Source organism: Carcharhinus amblyrhynchos, chromosome 17 (assembly GCF_965287045.1).
Source record: "Carcharhinus amblyrhynchos chromosome 17, sCarAmb.v2.hapA, whole genome shotgun sequence".
Classification (NCBI taxonomy): Eukaryota; Metazoa; Chordata; class Chondrichthyes; order Carcharhiniformes; family Carcharhinidae; genus Carcharhinus; species Carcharhinus amblyrhynchos.
The window spans coordinates 53,885,008-53,906,570 of NC_137340.1; the positions used below are offsets into that span (position 1 = coordinate 53,885,008).

The following is a 21,563-nucleotide window of genomic DNA, read 5'->3' on the forward strand; positions in this document are numbered from 1 at the left end:
TACAGGGAGAATGTGCAAACTCCACACTGTCACCCAAAGTTGGAACTGAACCCAGATTCCTGGCACTGTGAGGCAACAGTGCTAACCCCTGCACCATCTGTTTTTCTGTCTAAGCAATCCAGTCTGAGACAGGTTTCCCATGTTGAAGTAACTGTGCTATGATTGTGATGTAAATATGTGCACACATCCAGCATTAACACTTACAATGTTTGGCACCATGTTGTCCTGGACCCAATTGTTCAATTCCTTCAGGTTTGCTGCATCTCTGCCTAGATTAGTTTTGGTTGGATCCGACTGTAATACAATGGACATGTGTGTGAACAGAGTATCTGGTGACAGTTACGTGATGAAGTTTGACTTCATAAGAGTGAGCACTCATTAGCATTGGGAATGAGATGTTTTCACATAAATCCCATTTTCCCGATCAAACACTTCCTGGTCAGGTACAGCCTGGGTTTGATACAATCTCACACACTCTCAGGATGTGGGAATTGCTGGAGCAGCTGTTTGAAGGGGCTGGTGGCTCTTCAATCACAGCTAATGATTTGGTACAATTGACTGTACCATATACACGGCTATCTCCACATATACACTGCTAACAAATATCCCAAGAAATTTCGTCATTTTTTTCCTACATCTCATAGCTCAGCTCCGTGTTGCCATTATTGGTCACACTACAGGCTGGATTTTATGTACCTGGACAATGGGTTTGAAGACGGTGGTGTGGAACAGAGGGGAGAGTGAGGGGGGCTTGTAAAATGCAGCTTGTGCCCTGCCCCAACCCTACCTGCTCACCCCTCATCAACTTACCAGCCCCTGACATTCCTAACCCCCAACTGCACCCCCCCCACCGATCTTCCCACCCTGACCTGCCCACCCTCTGACCTGCCTGCTCCTGACCTGCCTGACCTCAACCTGCCTGTCCCCAACTTGCTGCCCAATCTCTAACCTGCCTGCCCCCTGACCTCCCTGCCCCTGACTCCCTGCCCCATCTGCCACCCCTGACCTGCCTGCCATTGACCTATCCACCTGCTGACCTGCCCAACCCCCTGACCTGCCTGACCCCAACCTACTCTGCTCCAATTTTAAACTGTTGGGGTTGTGAACTGCGAACTATCCAACTGATCAGTATCTACGAAGGTGGGACACCCTCTCAATATAGGTCAAAACACCTGCCCTCAGCCAGTTAAGACAGTAGCGTAGCCAGCTGTAGTGTGGGCAGGCTCACCCTGCATCCCACCAACTCTGCTGGGGGATGTAGGAGGATAGCAGTGAAATGCAGCTCAATGTGTCGCTGCTTGCAGCAGTGGGGGCTGTTGGGGGGGTGGGGAATGACTGAATTGCCACATGGCTGCTGCTTCTCACATCGAGCCTGAGAGATTGCATATTGACAAGCAGAATTCTACACTCCCCTTTCCACAGCTCTTTAAGTTATAAATGATAATTTCAATCCTGGGATGGAGATATTTCACATCATTTTACTTCATGTTAATGCCGTTTCCTGGCAGTTGCCCTGTGGCACTGCCTGCTATGGATCACCGGTTTCATTGTATTTTGCTGTGCTGTGCTTTGTGGCTGATGTTACTCCAGAATGTTTGACAAACAGACCAATTGATGATGGATTCGTAAATTAAACAGTCCCATTTGGGGATTATATATATCTGGGATACTTCATGAATACAAATATAAGGCAAAAAAAAGATAAGATTTGCCTTTTTCTAGCATTATAACAATCTCTTCATGTGTCAAGAAGTATTACAGACAATTGAGTACTTTCTGAAGAGTAGTCACCCCTTTGCAATATGGGAGAAACAACAGCTGGTTTGTGCACAGCAGGATCCCACAACCTGCATTGTGATGATGACGAGGTGACCTGTTCTTTGTGATGTCGATTGAGGGATATTGGCCAAAGCATCAAGGAGAACTCCCCTGCTCTTCTTCAAACTAGTAAACCCCACATCCAAGTGAGAAGACAGACAGGGGTTCGATTTAACGAAAGCTGACGCTGCTACACTCCCTCAGTAATACATCGGGAAAGGCAGTCTGGCTTTGGTGCTCAGCTCTCTGGTGTAAGAGCTGAACCGGTATCGAGTCAGAAAAGAAATTATGTCGTTATTTGTGGGTGCATTCTAGGCGTACTCTGTGGGAATGTGAAATGGGGTAATTCAGTGGGAGATAATCTGTGGAGGTATTATTCTGTGGGGAAATTTTATCAGGATATTCTCTGGAGATATCATTCTGTGAAAATATTCTGTGGGAATATTCTTTGTGGATTTTCTCAAGGTATTCATAGAATCCCTACAGTATAGATGGAGGCCATTCGGTCCATCGAGCCTGCACCAACAACAATCCCACCCAGACCCTATCCCTGTAACCCCCACATATTTACCCTAGCTAGTCCCCCTGACACTAAGGGGCAATTCAGCATGGCCAACCAACTAACCTTTGGACTATGAGAGGAAACTGGAGCACCCAGAGGAAACTCACAGACACGGGCAGGACGCACAAACTTAACACAGACAGAGGCTGGATTTGAATCCGGGTCCCTGGTGCTGTGAGGCAGCAGTGCTAACTACTGTGTCATCATGCTGCCCAAAATCTGTATCCGTCCCATGTGGGAGCACTGGAATAGTTAGAATTGGAATCTCAGTACACGTTCCAATCTCCAGTACTAACACACTGATTAAAATAAAAGTTGCCGAAATGATACGTAATTGAAAAGAGGACAGAAAGATGTGCTGCTCATGTTTCTGACCCGTGTTGATTGTTGATGGTCTTACCACTTCCTTTGAGAGATTTTCTAGTTTCTCTGCGGTGTAAAGCAGTTCTCCCTGAATTATTGGCATTCTCAACTGAAAAATAGCAACATTATATTAATGATTTGAATGAGAATATAGGAGGCATGGTTAGCAAGTTTGTGGATGACACTAAAATTGGTGTAGAAGACAGTGAAGATTATCTAAGGTTACAATGGGATCTTGATCAACTGGGCCGGTGGGCCGAGGAATGGCAGATGGAGTTTAATTCAGATAAATGCGAGGTGGTGTATTTTGATAAGACAAACTAGGGCAGGGCTGACACAGAGGTACATAGTTCCTTGAAAGTGGCGTCACAGGTAGACATGGTGGTGACGAAGGCATTTGCTACACTTGCCTTCATCAGTCAGATCATAACGTACAGGAGTTGGGACATTGGATTACAACTGTACAAAATATTGGTAAGGCCACATTTGGAGTACTAAACAATTCTGGTCACCCTGCTATAGAAAGAATGTTATTAAACTGGAAGCACAAAAAAGATTCACAAGGTTGTTACCAGGAGTACAAGATTTGATTTATAAGATGGGGCTGGAGAGGCTGGGAGTTTTCCCCCTGGAGTGTAGGATGATGGGAGGTGACCTTATACAGGTTTGTAAAATTGTGAGGGGCACAGTTAAGGTGAATAGTCAAGGTCTTTTCTGCAGTGTAAGGGAGTCTAAAACTAGAGGGCACAGGTTTAAAGGTGAGAGGGGAAAGATTTAAAAAAGGGACCCGAGGAGCAACTTTTTCACAGAGAACGTGGTGTATGTGTGGAATGAGCTTCCAGGGGAGGTGATGGAGGCAGGTACAATAGCAACATTTAAAATACATTTGGACAGGCACATGGAGGGGAAAGGTTTAAAGAGATATGGGCCAAACGCAGGCAAATAGGACTAGTTTAGTTTAGGAAACCGAGTCAGCATGGACAAGTTGGGCTGAAGGGCCTGTTTCCGTGCTGTATATCTCTATGACTCTATAGATGAGCACAGCTGGAATCCAACCTGAAGTTATGATATATTAATTATATGTACAAGTTAAAATATATTTCCTCAATGTTTCTCCCACTATGCCAAAATAACTAAAGCCTCTGTAAATTGGGCATTAGTCAGTTAGATTGAGATGACAATTTGCCAACTTCATGATCACTTCTTTTCATTTTCCATTTCCATAACTTGTATGTTTGAATTCAAATTCTCAAACTGCCCATGCTGAGATTTAAACTGATGATCTACGTATTCCTCAGATGACTAGTTCAGCAACAAAAGCCAATCCATCAAGAGAGAACTTACCTGCTTCGAGATGCTTGTAAAATTTAGATCATTGATCCCAGTCTTCGGCAAGTCATTCACAATCTTTTTGCCCTTGTCATTTAGTAATACAATCTCCGATAAATTGATATTCAGCCTATCAAATTCATTGGCAATGTTCCCTGTATACTGCAAAAAATTAAAACAACATTTAATTTTTTTATTTTACTTCACATTGCTGGGTGAGTTATTGAACTTCAATAAAAGTGAAATCATCATGGAAGAAAGTAATTCGATATGTTGGATGTAGGCCCAAAGCCCATACATGTCCTCTATCATGGAATCTCCCCACACATTTAATCCCCCCTCCGACAGTCCAATCTAAATCAAACAAAAACAGAAAATGCTGCAAAATCTCAGCGGGTCTGACAGTCTCTGTGGAGAGAGAATAGAGCTAATGGCTGAACAAAGAATTCTCATTCCTCCATTTCTCCTTGCTCCTCCATTCCTCCTCAGCCTTATATCCTGCCCTGATTGTAGGAAATGAACAATGTGTACCCCCTGCCTGTCCCTTTTTCCCGTGTGTCAACAATAGACATCCACTGGCCTCTCAGTTTTAGAACTGAGGTGAGGAGAAATTTCTCCACACAAATGTGGTGAATGGTTGGTGAATGTGTGGAATTCACTCCCACAGAAAGTAGTTGAGGCCAAAACGTTATGTGATTTCAAGAAGAAATTAAATATAGCTCTTGGGGCTAAAGAGATCAAGGCATATGGAGGGAAGAGAGGGATCAGGATATTGAATTTGATGATCAGCCATGATCAAAATGAATGGCAGTGCAGGCTAGAAGGACCGAATGGCCTACTCTAGTTTCTATGTTTCTAAAATGGCAGTGCATTGATCCTTTAATTGGCTCGATTGGCCTCGTGATTGATGGGCTGCCAGCAGTGAGGTGCATCCACCCAGTGTAATATCATGATGTGGGAGTGATGATGCTGTGAACCCCTCTTGGCATCATCACCCTGCATTCGACATGACATCAGGAATGCTGGCTGCTCACATTGGCAACTTCCAATTCAGGCCCAGAAAACCATCCCAGCCCTAAACTAGACAGAAACAAGGACCCGGCAACCAGGAACAAGGGCCCCGGCAACCAGGAACAAGGGCCCCGGCCTGCTGAATCTGACCCTAATGGATCTGTATCTGTGATTAATCAACGCCACACAGAAACTACCATCTCCTGGTTCATTCGCTATTTCAAGCAGCCATCCTATCCAATGCCTGCTGGGACACTTTAAATATAGGTAGAGGGTTTATGCAGCCTGCAGAAGGTTGTGGAGGCTTCATTGCTGAATATGTTTGAGACTGGGATAAACAGATTTTTGGTCTCTCAGGGAATCGGGGATATGGGAGTGGACAAGAAAATGGAACTGAGGCAGAAAATCAGCCATGATTGGTTTGAATGACAGAGGAGGCTGAAGGGGCCGAATGGTCTCCTCTTGCTACTTCCCATATTCATATGTTCAAAGGGTAGCTCCCCCTCCAGTAACAAAGCCCAGACTCAGTCATTGCCCCGCCGATGCTCATCAGCAGCAATGTGTACTAAGTACAAGATGCACTGCAGCAATTCACCAAAGATCCTTAGACAGACCTTCCAAACACACAACCACTTCCATTTAGAAGGAAGAGGGCAGCAGTAAGATGGGAACACCACTATCTGCAAGTTCCCCTCCAAGCCACAGTATCCTGTCTTGGCAATGTATTGCCATTCCTTTCCTGTCGCTGGGTCAAAATCCTGGCATTCCCTCCCTAACGGCACTGTGGGTCATAGGATCATAGAAACCCTACAGTGCAGAAAGAGGCCATTGGGCCCATCAAGTCTGCACCGACCACAATCCTACCCTGTCCCTACCCCCATATTCCTACATATTTACCCACTAATCCCTCTAGCCTACGCATCTCAGGACACTAAGGGGCAACTTTAGGATGGCCAATCGATCTAACCCACACATCTTTGGACAGTAGGAGGAAGCTGGAGCACCCAGAGGAAACCCATGCAGGAGAATGTGCAAACTCCACACAGACAACCCACAGAACATGGTCTGCAGCAATTCAAGAAGGCAGCTCACCACCACCTTCTCAAGGGCAACTCCAGATGGGCAATAAATGCTGACCAGCCAGTGACAATCATGTCCCATAAATGAATTTAAAAAAGTATGCAAAAACTATTCCAAAGAGATGTGAGATGAAGTTCAGCATTAATTAATGTTATTGAAACATCAATGTGGCAAACACATTGACCGAAATTCTCTGGCCTCGTACGTCTTGCCAACACTGACAACAAGAACAGAGGATTTGGCACTCAGCCAAATCTCCGTTGACTGTAGCAGGACTGGAGAACCCCAGCTGCAGACGGGAATGGAGAATTCCAGCCACAGTTTGGGATCCATTAGTTACTGACATACCTTACTCAGATTCAAATGTTCATCCAGATTGAAGGTCTGGCTCAGTTTCAGGACCTTCCATACAGGCGTGTTGTTCTGGCAATCACTGTGTACAGAAAAAGAGCTCAGTCTGTGAGGGGGTCACCGAGAACTTGACAAAGCATACAGGATCCTGAGTGTTGTAGACTGAGCTACAGGCTACAAGGGCCAGGGTGCTATGCTAAACCTAACAGCACATTAATTCAATCTAAGTGGAATATTGGCTGGAATTTTCCAGTCTCGTACACCCGGTGACAGCTGACAGTAAAAACAGAGGATTGGCACTCTCTCCTTTCTCCTTTCATAGCAGCGGGAGTGGATAATCCCAGCTCCAGGTGAGGTCAGAGAATTCCAGCCATTGTGTTCAGTTCTGGGAACAACACTTTTGCCCACAGGCTTCAAGTCCCTGTCATCAAGGCTAAATAGGGGTCAGGGCCCACACTCTGTGGGGAACAGTCACTCCCAGTTCTGATTGTCCAATTAATGGCCATAGGCTGTGCTCGCTATCCATTTAAGGATGACAGGTCGGCAAACAAGAGCTGCCCATCTTTGTCAAAACAGCAGACTTCCATTTTCAATAAGTGAGAGGGGAGAGAGAGGGAGAGGAGAAGAGGGGGGGGGGGTGGAGAGAGAGGCAGAGAGGGCACCCCATCACGGATGCATCCTCACTCCGGCTTTTCGATCTTTATATTAAAAAATGGATGCAGGGCCATCATTGTGAAGGGGCAGCTCACCCACAGGGTGCCCAGCAGTTTCAGCTGGATCCAGGCAAGCAAGAGAGGCCTTCCTTGGAACATTGCACCCCTCGCCTGCCATTAGGAAGCCAGGTCCATACAGCTCCATGTAGGCACATGTGCCCCATATCCCTTAATACCCCTGACGAATGACACTCCATCAATCCCAGATTTCCAATTGAAACAGCACCAAATGCCAATTTGGTTGGAGAGTTTGAAATCTCTATCGCCCTGTGTGTATATAGAAATGTTCCCTAACCTCATCTGGAAAGGTATGACTAACTTATAAACTTTGCTCCAAAGTCTTATACTCCCTAAACCAGTTCACTCCCTAAACTAGTTCTTCTCTCTCTCTATCCCATCTCTTCCACTTAATATCTTAAAAACCTCAATCTAATTATCCCTTAATCCTCCAAAATCTAGGGAATACAACTCTACGGGGTGGGATTTTCCAGCCACACTTGCCCCAAGACTGGAAAATCCCACCTAAGGCAATGGACTTCTGCATGGTCCTGTCCTGCCTGCTACCATTCCCATGGTGGGCAGGGTGAGAAAATTACATCCTAGATTTTTAATAACTCATAACTTAGCCCTTGGAATCCAGGTATCATTCTGGTAAATCTATGCTGACTCCCTCCAAGGTCAATGTATCCTTCCTAATATGTGGGACTTAGAACTGTTCACAGTAACTCCAGGTGTGGTGTAACCAGGACTTTATATAGTGTGAGACCATGTGACCTCTACCCCCTTGGATTCTAATTCTCTCGATTATAAAATGTTCATACAGTAAGAATGCAGAATGAAAATGGTTATATTAATGATTAGATGGGTGGGATATTTAGACCTCAGGAGGAACATGAGCAAAGACCCAGAAATAGTTGCAATCAATTTAGTATGTGTATTGTAACAGTATCTCTGTAAATATGGGACTTTGAGTTATTCTTACACCAAAGACTTCAACAGAGTCAATATTTTTCACTCTGGAAAAAGGTGTGCATTTGATAAAACAGCTGAGAAATAGATATTCCGTTCAGAGTCTAACTTTGTGACTTCTTTATCCTCATACACCGAGATCTTTTGGCCCTGCCATGGTGGGCTTTCCCATGGTGGCTTTTCCCACAATGGATCCTGTGATCCATTTATATCCCATTTACTTCTGCAGAACTGGAGGATTCCCCAGTAGGAAGGGACTGGAAAATCCATCCAGAGGATAGGAAAGTCTAATTGACAACTGTTTTCTCTCGAGTTGGAAAGGCAGGTTTATACCAGACAGTCTCAATATTATTCAAAAAAAATGGGCACTAGGGGCAGAATTTTCTCATCCCGCCTGCCACGGGAATCAGAGTGGGTGAGGACGGACCATGCAAAGGTCCATTGACCTCAAGTGGGAATTTCTGGCTTTGGGAAGAACGCGGCTGGAAATCTCCCACCCTATACCTCTTTGAAATCTGTCTGTTATAAGGTTACTCTATCATCTATCATAATAATATGTCATCAAAGAAAAACAGCTTCCTAACTAATCTCATTCCATGACAAAGTCCTTTGTTTAGGATTCAAATTTCATAACATTCTAACTGTTCCTTCACTGACTCGAAGCCTCTAGAGTGATGTATGGTCATTGGCGTTTGGCTGTGTAGTACTCTGGGTGGGTACCGACTGTTATCATTTTCTTCATTATAGAATCAGCACTGGTATCTTGTTTTAATTTCACAGCTTTTCTCAAATACTCAGATCTCGAGAATCTTCCTTTCAGCTTTTGGATAACAAGTCATGTCAAGATAATTGTCTCCACCATTTTGTTACCAATTTCATCAATTCACCCACTCTCTGTCACTCTGCCATTCCAGACCATTCCCATCTTAACTCTTTTACTCCCTTCGTTCCAACCCATCCCTATCATTCCCATCAAACCTAACCCATCCCACACGGAAACAATCTCCCCAGGTCCAGATAACTTTGTTGCTGGATTCTCCTTACCTTCTTCCCAAAAACCCTCAAACAGACACTCCCTTTAAACTGACCAATCTAAACTGTCCATAAGCTGGGTATTATTGTTGCAGATTCATGTGAAAATTGATAGGAGACAAGTTGGGCTGGGGTGGGGGCAGAGGATTGGTGTTGTACGCAGGGGGATGGGAAATGAGTAATTGAAAACCCAAAATCCCAGAAACATTTGAACCGTCTCCAGTATAATTCCAGCAATCAGAACTTTACCTAAAAGGGGAAATTTCATCACTTCACGGTAAATCGCAGCTTATTGTAATTGGATTGGTGGCCCACACTCCTGATTAACCCCAGAAATTCTGGAAAAAATACCATGGCATGGTGGCACTGGTTAGCATTGCTGCCTCACAGCACCAGGGAACCGGGTTCAATGCTCGGCTCACTGTGCAGAGTCTGCACGTTCCCTCTGTGTCTGTGTGGGTTTCCTCCCACAGACCGAAAGGTTGGGTGCATTGGCCATGATAAATTTTCCCGTAATGTACTCGAACAGGTGCCGGAGTGTGGCGGCTAGGGGATTTTCACAGTAACTTCATTGCATTGTTAATGTAAGCCTACTCGTGACATTAATAAAATAAACTTTCAAACTTAGGTTTATGCTTGGGGGGGCGCAGGTGGTGGTGGAGTGAGGGGAAATAATTCAGATGTCTCTCCAGCAATAATTATGAAGGAGTGTTTAAGTTTTCACTCACTTGTAAACGTTACTGATGTTCAGAGTGGTGTTCTTCAATCCAAAGGACTGCGCTAGGTTGAGTTTGGCACTTAGCCCCGAGGTTTCAATAATCTGTAACAGAAGTTAAAAGTATACATGTATCAGTTTCAGTACCATTCACTCTGTAGCTTGTGCCTGTCTCAAAATGATCTCCTGCACTCTGCGTTCTACACAGCAAAAGGAGATTACTTAGCTTCTTTCTGCCAATCCAATTAGGGTGGCATGATGGCACAGTGGTTAGTGCTGCTGCTTCACAGCGCCAAGGACCTGGGTTCAATTCCAGCCTCAGGTCACTGTCTGTGTGGAGTTTGCACATTCCCCCGTGTCTGCGTGGGTTTCCTCTGGGTGCACCAGTTTCCTCCCACAGTCCAAAAATGTGCAGATTAGGGGCATTGGCCATGCTACATTGCCCCTCAGTATCAGGAGGACTAGCAAGGTAAATGTGGGGTTACGGGAATGTGGCCTGGGTGGGATTCTTGTCAGTGCAGGCTCAATGGGCCGAATGACCTCTTTCTGAACTGTAGGGCTTCTATAATTCTATGACTCAATCCTGTTCCATCATCCTGATTACTAATGTCCACCTCCCCTCCCTGAACCCTTTGCCAGCTCTCAGATTAATGAGCTGCTATTTATTCTGTTAGTACACACTGTCACCTTGTGGTCAGAGTGAATACTGGGAGTGAATCTCAGTGAGTGAGGATAACATTACATTCAGTGATTTGTGGAAATTGCCCTTAAATTAAAATTCAAGCAAAATGTACAACAGGCACTCAAAAAATATAGCTGGTTTGGCACTGTTTATAGTGAGATGGTGATTGGACACTGCTTAAACTCCCCTCAATACTGATATCATTTACCAACTGACAGGGAGAACTGCAGATACAAGGGGCCTTCAAGTCAGGGGCATTGAATTAAAATGCTTCACATTTTGGTTCAGATCTCCATGGAGTAGAGAAACTTAAGGGGAGGTTTGAGAGAAATGTTCAAAATCTTAAGTGCTTTGACAGAATAAATGAGGAATCTCTGTTCCCAGTAGCAGGAGGGTCAGTAGCCAGAACAGATTGAATGTGAGTAACAAAAGAGCCAGGGGCCATACGAGGGAAGCCTTTTCTTTTTACTTTGGACTATTGTGATCTGTAAAATACTGCCTAAAAAGGAATGGACGCAGATTCAAAAGTGACTTCCAACAGGAAATGGGATAAATACTTGACAGGGAGAAGTTTGCAGGGCCATGAGTAAAGAGGCAAGGAGTGGAACTAATTGAATAGCTCTTTCAAAGAGCTGGCACAAGCACAATGGGATGAATGGCCTCCTTCTGTCATTCTATACCATCTCTCTTCAGGAAGGGTGACATGGTGGCACAGTGATTAGCACTGCTGCCTCACAGCGCCAGGTATGCGGGTTCAATTCTGGCCTTGGGTCACTGTCTGTGTGGAGTCTATACATTCTTCCTGTGTCTGCATAGGTTTCCTCCAGGTCTCTGGTTTCCTCCGACAGTCCAAAAATGGCTATGGGAAATGTACAGTGTTATGGGAATAGGGCTGGCGAGAGGACCTGGGTATGATACTCTGTCAAAGAGAGTCTGTGCAGACTCGATGGGCCAAATGGCCTCCTTCTGCACTGTAAGGGTTCTATGATTCTATGAAAAAGCCTTGCATTCATACCTTACCTTGTCTCTCAAAAACAGCACAGAACATTGATATAAAGTGGAAGTCTTATGGCTCACTAACTCCCCTGCCTCTATGCCCAAAGGTCCTGGTTCAAGTCCCACTGCAGGACTTGCTAGCCACAGAAGGAGTAATGATGCAGTCGATAAAATGTCCCCATTATTCCCCAAAGGGACAGAAATGTGAGTGAAGATCCAAAACAAACAGAAATATAATTCCTGGGATGTGGCGTCACTGACTGGGTAAGTATTGATTGCCCATTTCTTATGAGGAACAGTAGAACTAAGAGCAGGAGTAGGCCATTCAGCCCCTTGAGCCTGTTCCGCCATTCAATAAGAACATGGCTTATCTTTTTGTGGACTCAATTCCACTTACCCGCCCACTCACCCTTGATTTCTTTACTGTTCAAAAATCTATCTTTGTCTAATCTGCATTCAACAAGATACCCTCAATGGCTTCATTGGGCAGGAAATTCCATAATTCACCCTTTGGGTGAAGAAGTTCCTCCTCAGCTCAGTCCTAACTCTACTCCTCTTTATAATTACTCCTGAGAAGGTGAGCTGCTTTCTTGAACCACTGCAATCCTAAGGTGTAGAAACATCCACAGTGTTGTTGGGGAGGGAGTCCCAGGATTTTGATCCAGCCACAGTGAAGGAATGGCGATATATGTATCAGCATGGTGACTGATTTTTTTAAATTTAAATAGTAAGTTTATTTATTAGTGTCACAAGTAGACTTACATTAATAAAGTTACTGTGAAAATCCCCTCGTTGCCACATCCCAGCATCTGTTCAGACACACTGAAGGAGAATTTAGCATGGCTAATACACCTAACCAGCATGTCTTTCAGACTGTGGGAGGAAATCGGAGCACCCAGAAGAAACCCATGCAGACATGGGGAGAATGTGCAAGCTCCACAGACAGTGACCCAAGCTGGGAATTGAACCCGGGAACCTGGCACTGTAAGGCAGCAGTGCTAACCCACTGTGCCACCCAGTAGGGGAGGAATTTGGAGCGGTGGAGGATGGGGAATGTGAAAATTGGAGGTGATGGGTTAGAAGCAATAAGCGACCAGAGGTGGAGGACCATAGGCAATGGACAGAAAGAAAAAAAATACATCCGGTAAAAGATTGAAGTTTAACCTATTGAAGGCAGCACTGATAAAAAAAAACAAGGCCAATACTGGTAGTGAGAACAATATCAGCACAGAAATACAAACAAGTATTACCTGGAAAAGTTCATCATTATACCAGGGTTTGCAAACCAGCGAATACACATTTCCACCCACGATAAACATGATAAAGACAAAGAGCATCAAGAGCCACGAGAAGATGAAACTGAAGCTGGCTCCCCTGTTGGAGCAGAGTGAGGTGTTAGTGACTAACATTCAACAAGATTTGATCAAGCACTCCCGGGACAGGTCTTGGCTAGAGGGTGGGGAGTGCTAGGTGGGCTTTAAAGTTCCCTCCCACTCTTCCAATTACACACCTTATCCTTCACCGGCAAAGAGTGCTATTTACTATCATAGCGTCACAATTTCATTTCCCACAGCAACAATCTTTATTGCCTGCCTGAGCTGGCACTCTGTGCTCAGTGTTGCCCGGTTCTGTGGTGGCTTGATAAAACGGAGTGTCACCATCAGAGGAGGGTTAATATTGGCCTGGAATTTGCAGTTGGAAATGATGGTGAAATGGTCAGTGTTCACCAGCATAACTCCACCAAAACAGCAACTTCTGGAGTTTTCACATGGGGAGGCAATGGCCTAGTGGTATTATCACTGGACTATAAGCCCAGAAATTCAGCTAATATTCTAGGAACTTGGGTTTGAATCCCGCCATGGCAGACGGTGAAATTTGAATTCAATTAAAAAAAAGTCTGGAATTAAGAATCTACTGATGACCATGAAACCATTGTCAATTGTCAGATAAAGCCATCTGGTTCACTAATGTTCTTCAGGAAAGGAAATCTACTGTCCTTACCTGGTCTGAACTACATGTGACTCCAGACCTGCAGCAATGTGGTTGACTCACAGTTGCCTTTTGAAATGGCTGAGTGAGACATGCAGTTCAAAGGCAACTAGGGATGGGCAATAAATGCTGGCCCAGCCAGCGATGCCCATGGATGAATGAAAAAAAAGTGTGCAGAATAAATGAAAATCCAGAGGTTGCTGCCAGTGCTTTTACACTTCCCTCTAGGATGCGCAATTGAGTTTCTTCAGACTGTAATTAATTAGAAATCACTGAACTGCCAAAAACTTCATTTCTGTTTTTAGACTTGCTGTAAAACCCCCTGAAAGATTTCACCTTGCTGAATGAAGTGTAATTGATTTTTTGACATACATACTGCTAAGCACTTCACTGGCAATGAAAAAAAAACTGAACTATTATTTGAGGAATATCAAATCACAAATCTCATATTTTTAAAATTTTTTTTAAGTTTATTTATAATGTTTTTGTTTCTTTCTTAAGCTATAATCAGAATTAGTTATTTTACCGAGAAACTAAATTAAGAGTGAAGGATGATCTGTGTTTTTAACTTCTAATGTTGCTGTCTGTGAGAATACTTCAACTCGGTTGGCTGCTTACTTTCTTTGTTGACATCACCACCACTGGACACTCGAAGGTCTCACTGACTGGTGTCCAATTTAAACTGACATTGGAAAAAGGAAAATCCACAATTCAGAGATCGCAAGATCTTTGTGAGAAGTTTTCTTTAGGGCCAGTGGTTCCTGCCATTACTTCTTTACTGATCACGATATCTAGATCACTGACTCCAGCAGACTGGGATCTAGGCTCTGCAGATGAAAGGTCATTATCCTGAAAGACTGAGTCACCCATTCATAACTAAACAGATGTACTGGAGTATAAGGTCTGCTTCCTCTGCATTTAGACAGTAATTGTTGGTGAGAACTTGGTATGATCACCAATAAAAAGTAACATTTATATAGCATTTTTAACATGTCCAAATGTTCCCAGGGGTTTCAGGAGAGACACCAAACAAAACTAATTTTGACACAGAGTCACATAAGAAGGTCTGAATTTACAGAATTTGATGATCAGCCATGATCATAATGAATGGTGCAGCAGGCTCGAAGGGCTGAATGGCCTACTCCTGCTTCTACTTTCTATGTTTCTATTGGAGGGCAGGGGGAGAGGGTTGTGAATCATTACTTCCTGGAAGAAATGTTGGACATTATCCAACCCATGTACAGCAAGGCCACCCCAAAATAATAACACACCATGGGCAGCATGTACGAGATCAGAGTGATAAGAACATAACATAAGAAATAGGAGCAGGAGTAGGCCAACTAGCCCTTCGAGCCTGCCCCGCCATTCAATAAGATCATGGCTGATCTGTCTTGGCTCAGTTCCACATTCCCGCCCTCTCCCCATAACCCTTAATCCCCTCTCTTATCAAAAACCCATCAACCCGCGTCTTAAAAATATTTAGCAAGGTAGCCTCCACCACTTCAACGGGCAGAGAATTCCAGAGATTCACCACCCTTTGAGTGAAGAAGTTCCTCCTCAACTCCGTTCTAAACCGCTCCCCCCCCTTTATCTTGAGGCTGTGCCCCCTAGTCCTACTATCCTTTCTGAGCGGGAAGAGTCTCTCCACCTCCATCCTATCCATCCCATTCATCATCTTATACGTCTCAATGAGATCTCCCCTCATTCCGATCTCAACCCTTCCCTTATACTCTCAAGAGCTGCTGGCCAATTAGATTAGGCATAGCAGCTCCAGCAGTCCCAGCAGTGCCAGAACTCAACACTGGGCATGTTCAGGATGCAAACAGGTCCAGAGACAGAAGAGTACATCAGAGCGGTCAGTCAGGGACATTGGATGGAGAGGCTCTGTAAGTGTAAAAGTGAAAGTAATTTGACAATCTCAAATAAAACCATAAGACAATAAGGTATGGGAGCAGAATTAGGCCACTCGGCCCATCGAGTCTGCTCTGCCATTCAATCATGGCTGAAATTTTTCTCATCCCCGTTCTCCTTCCTTTTCCCCATAACTCCTGATCCCCTTATTAATCATAAGAACACAAGAACTAGAAGGAGGAGAAGGCCATCTGGCCCCTCGAGCCTGCTCTGTCATTCAATGATTCATGGCTGATCTTTTTGTGGACTCAGCTCCACTTGCCCGCCCACTCACCATAACCCTTAATTCCTTTACTGTTCAAAAATGTATGTATCCTTGCCTTAAAAACATTCAATAAGGGACCTCACTGGGCAGGGAATTCCATAGGTTCACAACCCTTTGTGAGAAAGAGTTCTTCCTCAAATCACTCCTAAATCTGGTCCCCCTTATTTTGAGGCCATGCCCCTAGTTCTAGTTTCACCCGCCAGTGGAAACAACTTCCCTTCATAATCTTATATGTTTCTATAAGATCTCCCATCATTCTTCTGAATTCCAATGAGTATAGCCCCAGTCTACTCAGTTTCTCCTCATAAAACAACCCCCTCAACTCTGGAATCAACTTAGTGAATCTCCCCTGCATCCTCTCCAGTGACAGGATATCCTTTCTCAAGTAAGGAGATCAAAACTGTACACAGTACTCCAGCTGTGGCCTCACCAGCACCTTATACATCTGCAGCATAACGTCACTGCTTTTAAACTCCATCTCTCTAGCGATGAAGGACAAAATACTATTTGCCTTCTTAATCACCTGCAAACCAACTCCTTGTGACTCATGCACAAGTACACCCAGGTCCTTCTGCACAGCAGCATGCTGCAATTTTTTACCACTTAAATAATAGTCCATTTTGTTGTTATTCCTACCAAAATGGAGACCTCACATTTACCAACAATGTACTCCACCTGCCTAAATTTCGCCCACTCACTTAGACTATTTATATTCTTTTGCAGACTTTCAGCGTCCTCTGCACACTTTGCTCTGCCACTCACCTTAGTGTCATCTGTGAATTTTGACACACTACACTTGGTCCCAAACTCCAAATCATCTATGTAAATAGTAGACAGTTGTGGTCTCAACACTGATCCCTGAGGCACACCACTAGTCACTGATCACCAACTAGAAAAACGCCCATTTACCCCAACTCTTTGCTTTCTGCTAGTTAACCAATCCTCTATCCATGCTAATACATTACCCGTAACACTGTGCACCTTTATCTCATGTAGCAGTCTTTGGTGCGGCACCTTGTCAAATGTCTTCTGAAAATCCAGATATACCACATCCACAGGTTCCTCATTGTCCACTGCGCATGTAATGTTCTCAAAGAATTCCACCAAATTAGTCAAACATGACCTGCCCTTCATGAATCCATACGGCATCTTACCAATGGGACAATTTATATCCCGATGTCTCGCTATTTCTTCCTTGTTGATAGATTCAAGCATTTTCCCTACCACAAATATTAAACTAACCGGCCTATAGTTACCTACCTTTTGTCTACCTCCCTTTTTAAACAACAGCATCACATTTGCCATTTTCCAATCTGCAGGAACTAGCCCAGAGTCCAGCGAATTTTGGTAAATTACCACTAGTGCATTTGCTATTCCCCCCGCCATCTCTTTTAGTACCCTGGATGCATTCCATCAGGGCCAGGAGATTTGTCTACCTTTAGCCCCATTAACTTGCCCAACACTACCTCTTTCATGGTAATGATAGTTTCTAGGCTCTCACCTGCCATAGCCTTCCTGTCATCGATTTTTGACATGTTATTTGTGTCTTCCACTGTGAAGACCGACACTAAATACCTGTTCAATGCCTCAGCCATTTTCTCATTTCCAGTTATTACATCCCCCTTCTCATTTAAAGGACCGATGTTTACTTTAGCCACTCTTTTTCATTTTATATATTTGTAGAAACTTTTGTTTTTTCAGCAATATAGCAATATCTGTTATAGTTTATATTCTGAGCTAATTTACTCTCATTATCAATCTTACTTTTCTTTATTGTTTTTCTTGTGGCTTTCTGTTGACCTTTGAAGATTTCCCAATCCTCTAGTTTCCCACTAATCTTTGCCACTTTGTATGTCTTTTCTTTCAATTTATACCCTCCTTTATTTCCTTAGATGTCCATGGCTGATCGTCTCTTTTTCTACACTCCTTCCTTATCACTGGTATAAACTTTTGCTGGGCACAGTGAAAGATCGCTTTGAAAGTCCTCCACTGTTCCTCAATTGTCCCACCATAAAGCTTTTGCTCCCAGTCTACCTTAGCCAATGCTCCCATATCCCTTTGTAGTTTCCTTTGTTTAAGCACAAGAAACTGGTATTGGATTTTACTTTCTCATGCTCCATCTGTATTTTAAATTCAACCACACTGTGGTTGCTTCTTCTGAGAGAATCCCTAACTGTGAAATCATTATTTTTTCTGTCTCATTACACAGGACCAGATCTAGGATGGTTTGCTCCCTCGTAGGTTCCATTACATGCTGTTTAAGGAAACTAACGCGGATACATTCTATGAACTTCCCCTCAAGGTGGGCTTGACCGATTTGGTTTGACCAATTGATACGTAGATTTAAATCCCCCATGAGAATTGCTCTACCATTTTTACATGCATCAATTATTTCTTTGTTTATTTCTCACCCTGCCATGATACCATTATTTGGTGGCCTATAGACTGCACCTATCAGTGATTTTTTCTCCTTACTATTTCTAATTTCCACCCAAATGGATTCAACGTTTTTTCCCTAGAACCTATCATCTCTTACTACCACCCTGATGTCATCCTTAAATATCAGAGCGACACCGCCTCCCTTACTTTCCTGTTGGTCCCTTCAAATAGTCTGATACCCCAGTCGTGACCACTCTGCAACTATGCCTCTGTAATGGCTACCAAATCATACTCGTTTGCAATGATTTGTGCTGTCAACTCATTTACCTTGTTTTGAATGCTACAAGCATTCAGATAAAGTACTGTTATGCTGATTTTTGTACCTCCATTTTGAATTCTAACACTTCCATTAATAACATCTCCTGCGTTCTCCTTCCTTTTAACTTTTTTCCTGATTTTTGATCAAGAACCTATCTATCTCTGTCTTAAAGGCACCGAATGACCTGGCCCCCACAGTCTTCTGTGGTAAAGAGCTCCACAGATTCACCACTCTGTAGTTGAAGAAATTCCCCCTCATCTCTGTTTTAAAGGATGGTCCCTTTAGCCTGAGGTTGTGCCCTCTGGTTCTAGTTTTTCCTACTAGTGGAAACATCCTCGCCACGTCCACTCTATCCAGACCTCACATCATCCTGTAAGTTTCAATAAGATCCCCCCTCATCCTTCTAAACTCCATCAAGTGCAAACCCAGAGTCCTCAAACCGTTCCTCATATGATAAGCTCTTTGTTCCAGGGAAACAAATATACAAATTTTAGATTCCTCTTACGCCATGAAGAGATTCCCTCCACAGTTAGAAACCAAGCTTCTTTCAGTCGGATCCACATTGGGATCCAGGCTTGTTGCTCCCAGTAACATTCCCAGGTAATTGCACAGGACAACCAGGAGAATTATACAGGATAGCACAATCCCAACGATCCACCTGAAATTCAGGAATGACAAAGACACTAATCAAAATCCAAAGATTTATACAGAGAAATACAACAAATGATCAAAAATACCAAGTGTGAATATTAAAGAGTATTACAGTGAGGGGTGCAGGGTATATCAGAGTGTTACAGTGAGGGGTGCTGGGTATATCAGGGTGTTACAGTAAGGGGTATGAGATATATCTGAGTGTTACAGTGAGGGGTGTGGGATTTATCAGAGTGTTACAGTGGGGTATATCAGAGAGTTTCAGTGAGTTGTGCAGGATATGATATTTTCTCACAGGGAGATGTGCGTTATGTTATTGTGATAGTCAGGAGTTTGGGCTATATTGGAGTGTTATAATGATTGGTATGTGTTATATCAGGTATACATTGTTGCCACTCATTTCCTCTCTTACCTGTACTTATCTCCCTGTTGGACCTGTGGGAGGTATTTATTCATTGAGGTATTAATGTTGTCTATCTCAGAACTGACTGATGTTATTGAGGTTAATACAGGAAGCTCATTTGTGATATTTTTTATCTGCATCTCAATGTTCTTTATGCTCTTCTTAGTTTCTGTGTGAAAGATAAAAAAAAGTACATGTATGAAATCATTTATTTAAACAAATGCTTGAAGCTGGTGTGCAAAATAGATTTGGAACAAACAGAAGGTTATGCTATATTTCAAGGGACTGGTGTAAGAAGGGGAGGAAATGATGCTTCAGTTGCACACAGCCCTGGTCAGAGCCCTGATAGGATTTTCCATGCTCCCTGCAGCATGTTTCGTGCAGGCTGAGGCAGCCTGCCATGAACCAGCGGTGGGATCAGATCAATGGGATTTTCCTGGCGTATGTACCAGACATTACCAGGAAACCACTGCCCCCACCTCCCCAAACCACCCCCATCACCCCACCCCCCCAAACCCCATGCCACCCCATCATCCCTCACCCCCACACCACCCCACGCACCCACATCCCCCAACCCCCATCCCCCATCCCACCCCACCTCACCCCCCTCCCGCACCCCCACCCCACAACCACCCCTGCATCCCACCCCACCGCACCCCACCTCCCTGCCCCACCCCCAACCCCTCCCACCCAACTCCCCACCCCACCCCCCGACCCCCGCATCCTACCTCCTGCACCCGACTCCCTGCCCCACTCCCCCACCCCCCACCCCAAATTCAAGAAGGTGGCTTGTCAACACTTTCTCAAGGGTAATCAGGGATTGGAAATGAATGCTGGCCTAGCCAGCGATGTCTGAATCCTGTGAAATAATGAAAAGAAAGCTGTATTAGATTTTAAGATCTTTGTTTTATTTAATCTCAGCACATTTTCTGAGGACTGACCATGATAAATACTGGGCGATTTGACATTGAGTGTATGAGCCATGGGGGTGTGGTGGGGATGGGTGATGTGAGGATGGGGGTTAGAGAGCCTAACATGTTACAATATATCTGCGATAAAGTCCCAGACAATGCTGGCAGCCTCAGCATATGGCCATCCTGTTATCCATTAACCAATCATTTACTGGCACATCTAATTAATACCCCAGGCTTCAGCTTTGGGCTTTTTCTGACTCCCTCTGTGACATTACCCTTTTTTGTGAAGATCAGTTAAGTACTTCTCCCTCATTGTGCCAAATTCTCTCACTTACCTAAAGTTTATGTTATTTATTATTGTCACAGATCGGCCTACATTTACACTGCATTAAAGTTATTGTAAAAATCCCCTAGTCACCACACTCTAGTTCTGAGAAAACTCACATCCATTCCAGCTCCAATTGGATATCAAGTATTAGTTGATATATTGGTGCTGTATATTAGCCCTTGTATACATGGTACATTGCAGCCACATAATGGCATTGCCCATTGAATTGGTATCATGGCACTTAGGAAGACAAAAGTAAAAGTTGAATGTTACAGGCACAGAATTACTTCATTTTGTGCACAGCCACATCAATATGCAGCACAAAGGCAGCTTAGCTTTGCATGCAAGGACTGCACTTACCTGTCACAGTGTTGGCTGACTGGTTAACAAGCAGAGCTGGTGTGTCATTAAAAGCCTTGTAACCCTTTGCAGAAGGAAGAAACATATTAGGACTGAGGCAAGGTGTTGAATTACACAATTACAGGCAGATTACAGAGACTGTGTAATTGTGAATAATGATTGAATGCCTCTTTATTCTGACCAATTTATTACTGGGAATGAATCAAAGGAGGAGATGGTGAAAGAGTGGTTACATCATTGCAGCGGTAATCCAGAGGCCCAGGCTAATGTTCTAGGCACAGTAAGAAGTCTCATAACGCCAGGTTAATGTCCTTTCAACTGGAGTCTTCAACCTGTTGGAGTCCTCACTCACCAGATGAAGGAACAGCGTCTGAAAGCTCATGATACCAAATAAATCTGTTGGACTTTAACCCGGTGTTGTGA

The 21,563-nt window shown here is 44.0% G+C and overlaps 1 protein-coding gene across 1 annotated transcript in view; it reads right to left on the reverse strand.

Annotated features, from left to right (window-relative positions):
- prom2 (prominin 2) overlaps positions 1-21,563 on the reverse strand; it is a 79,872-nt gene that overhangs the window by 16,428 nt on the left and 41,881 nt on the right. Inside the window, exons 9-17 of the mRNA XM_080205972.1 lie at positions 21,141-21,204; positions 19,548-19,707; positions 18,990-19,142; positions 12,872-12,995; positions 9,957-10,048; positions 6,512-6,596; positions 4,088-4,234; positions 2,781-2,852; positions 205-294 (exon numbers count right to left, since the gene is read on the reverse strand). Of these exons, the coding sequence (XP_080062098.1) occupies positions 205-294; positions 2,781-2,852; positions 4,088-4,234; positions 6,512-6,596; positions 9,957-10,048; positions 12,872-12,995; positions 18,990-19,142; positions 19,548-19,707; positions 21,141-21,204 (987 nt within the window). The remainder of the gene's footprint in view (positions 1-204; positions 295-2,780; positions 2,853-4,087; positions 4,235-6,511; positions 6,597-9,956; positions 10,049-12,871; positions 12,996-18,989; positions 19,143-19,547; positions 19,708-21,140; positions 21,205-21,563) is intronic.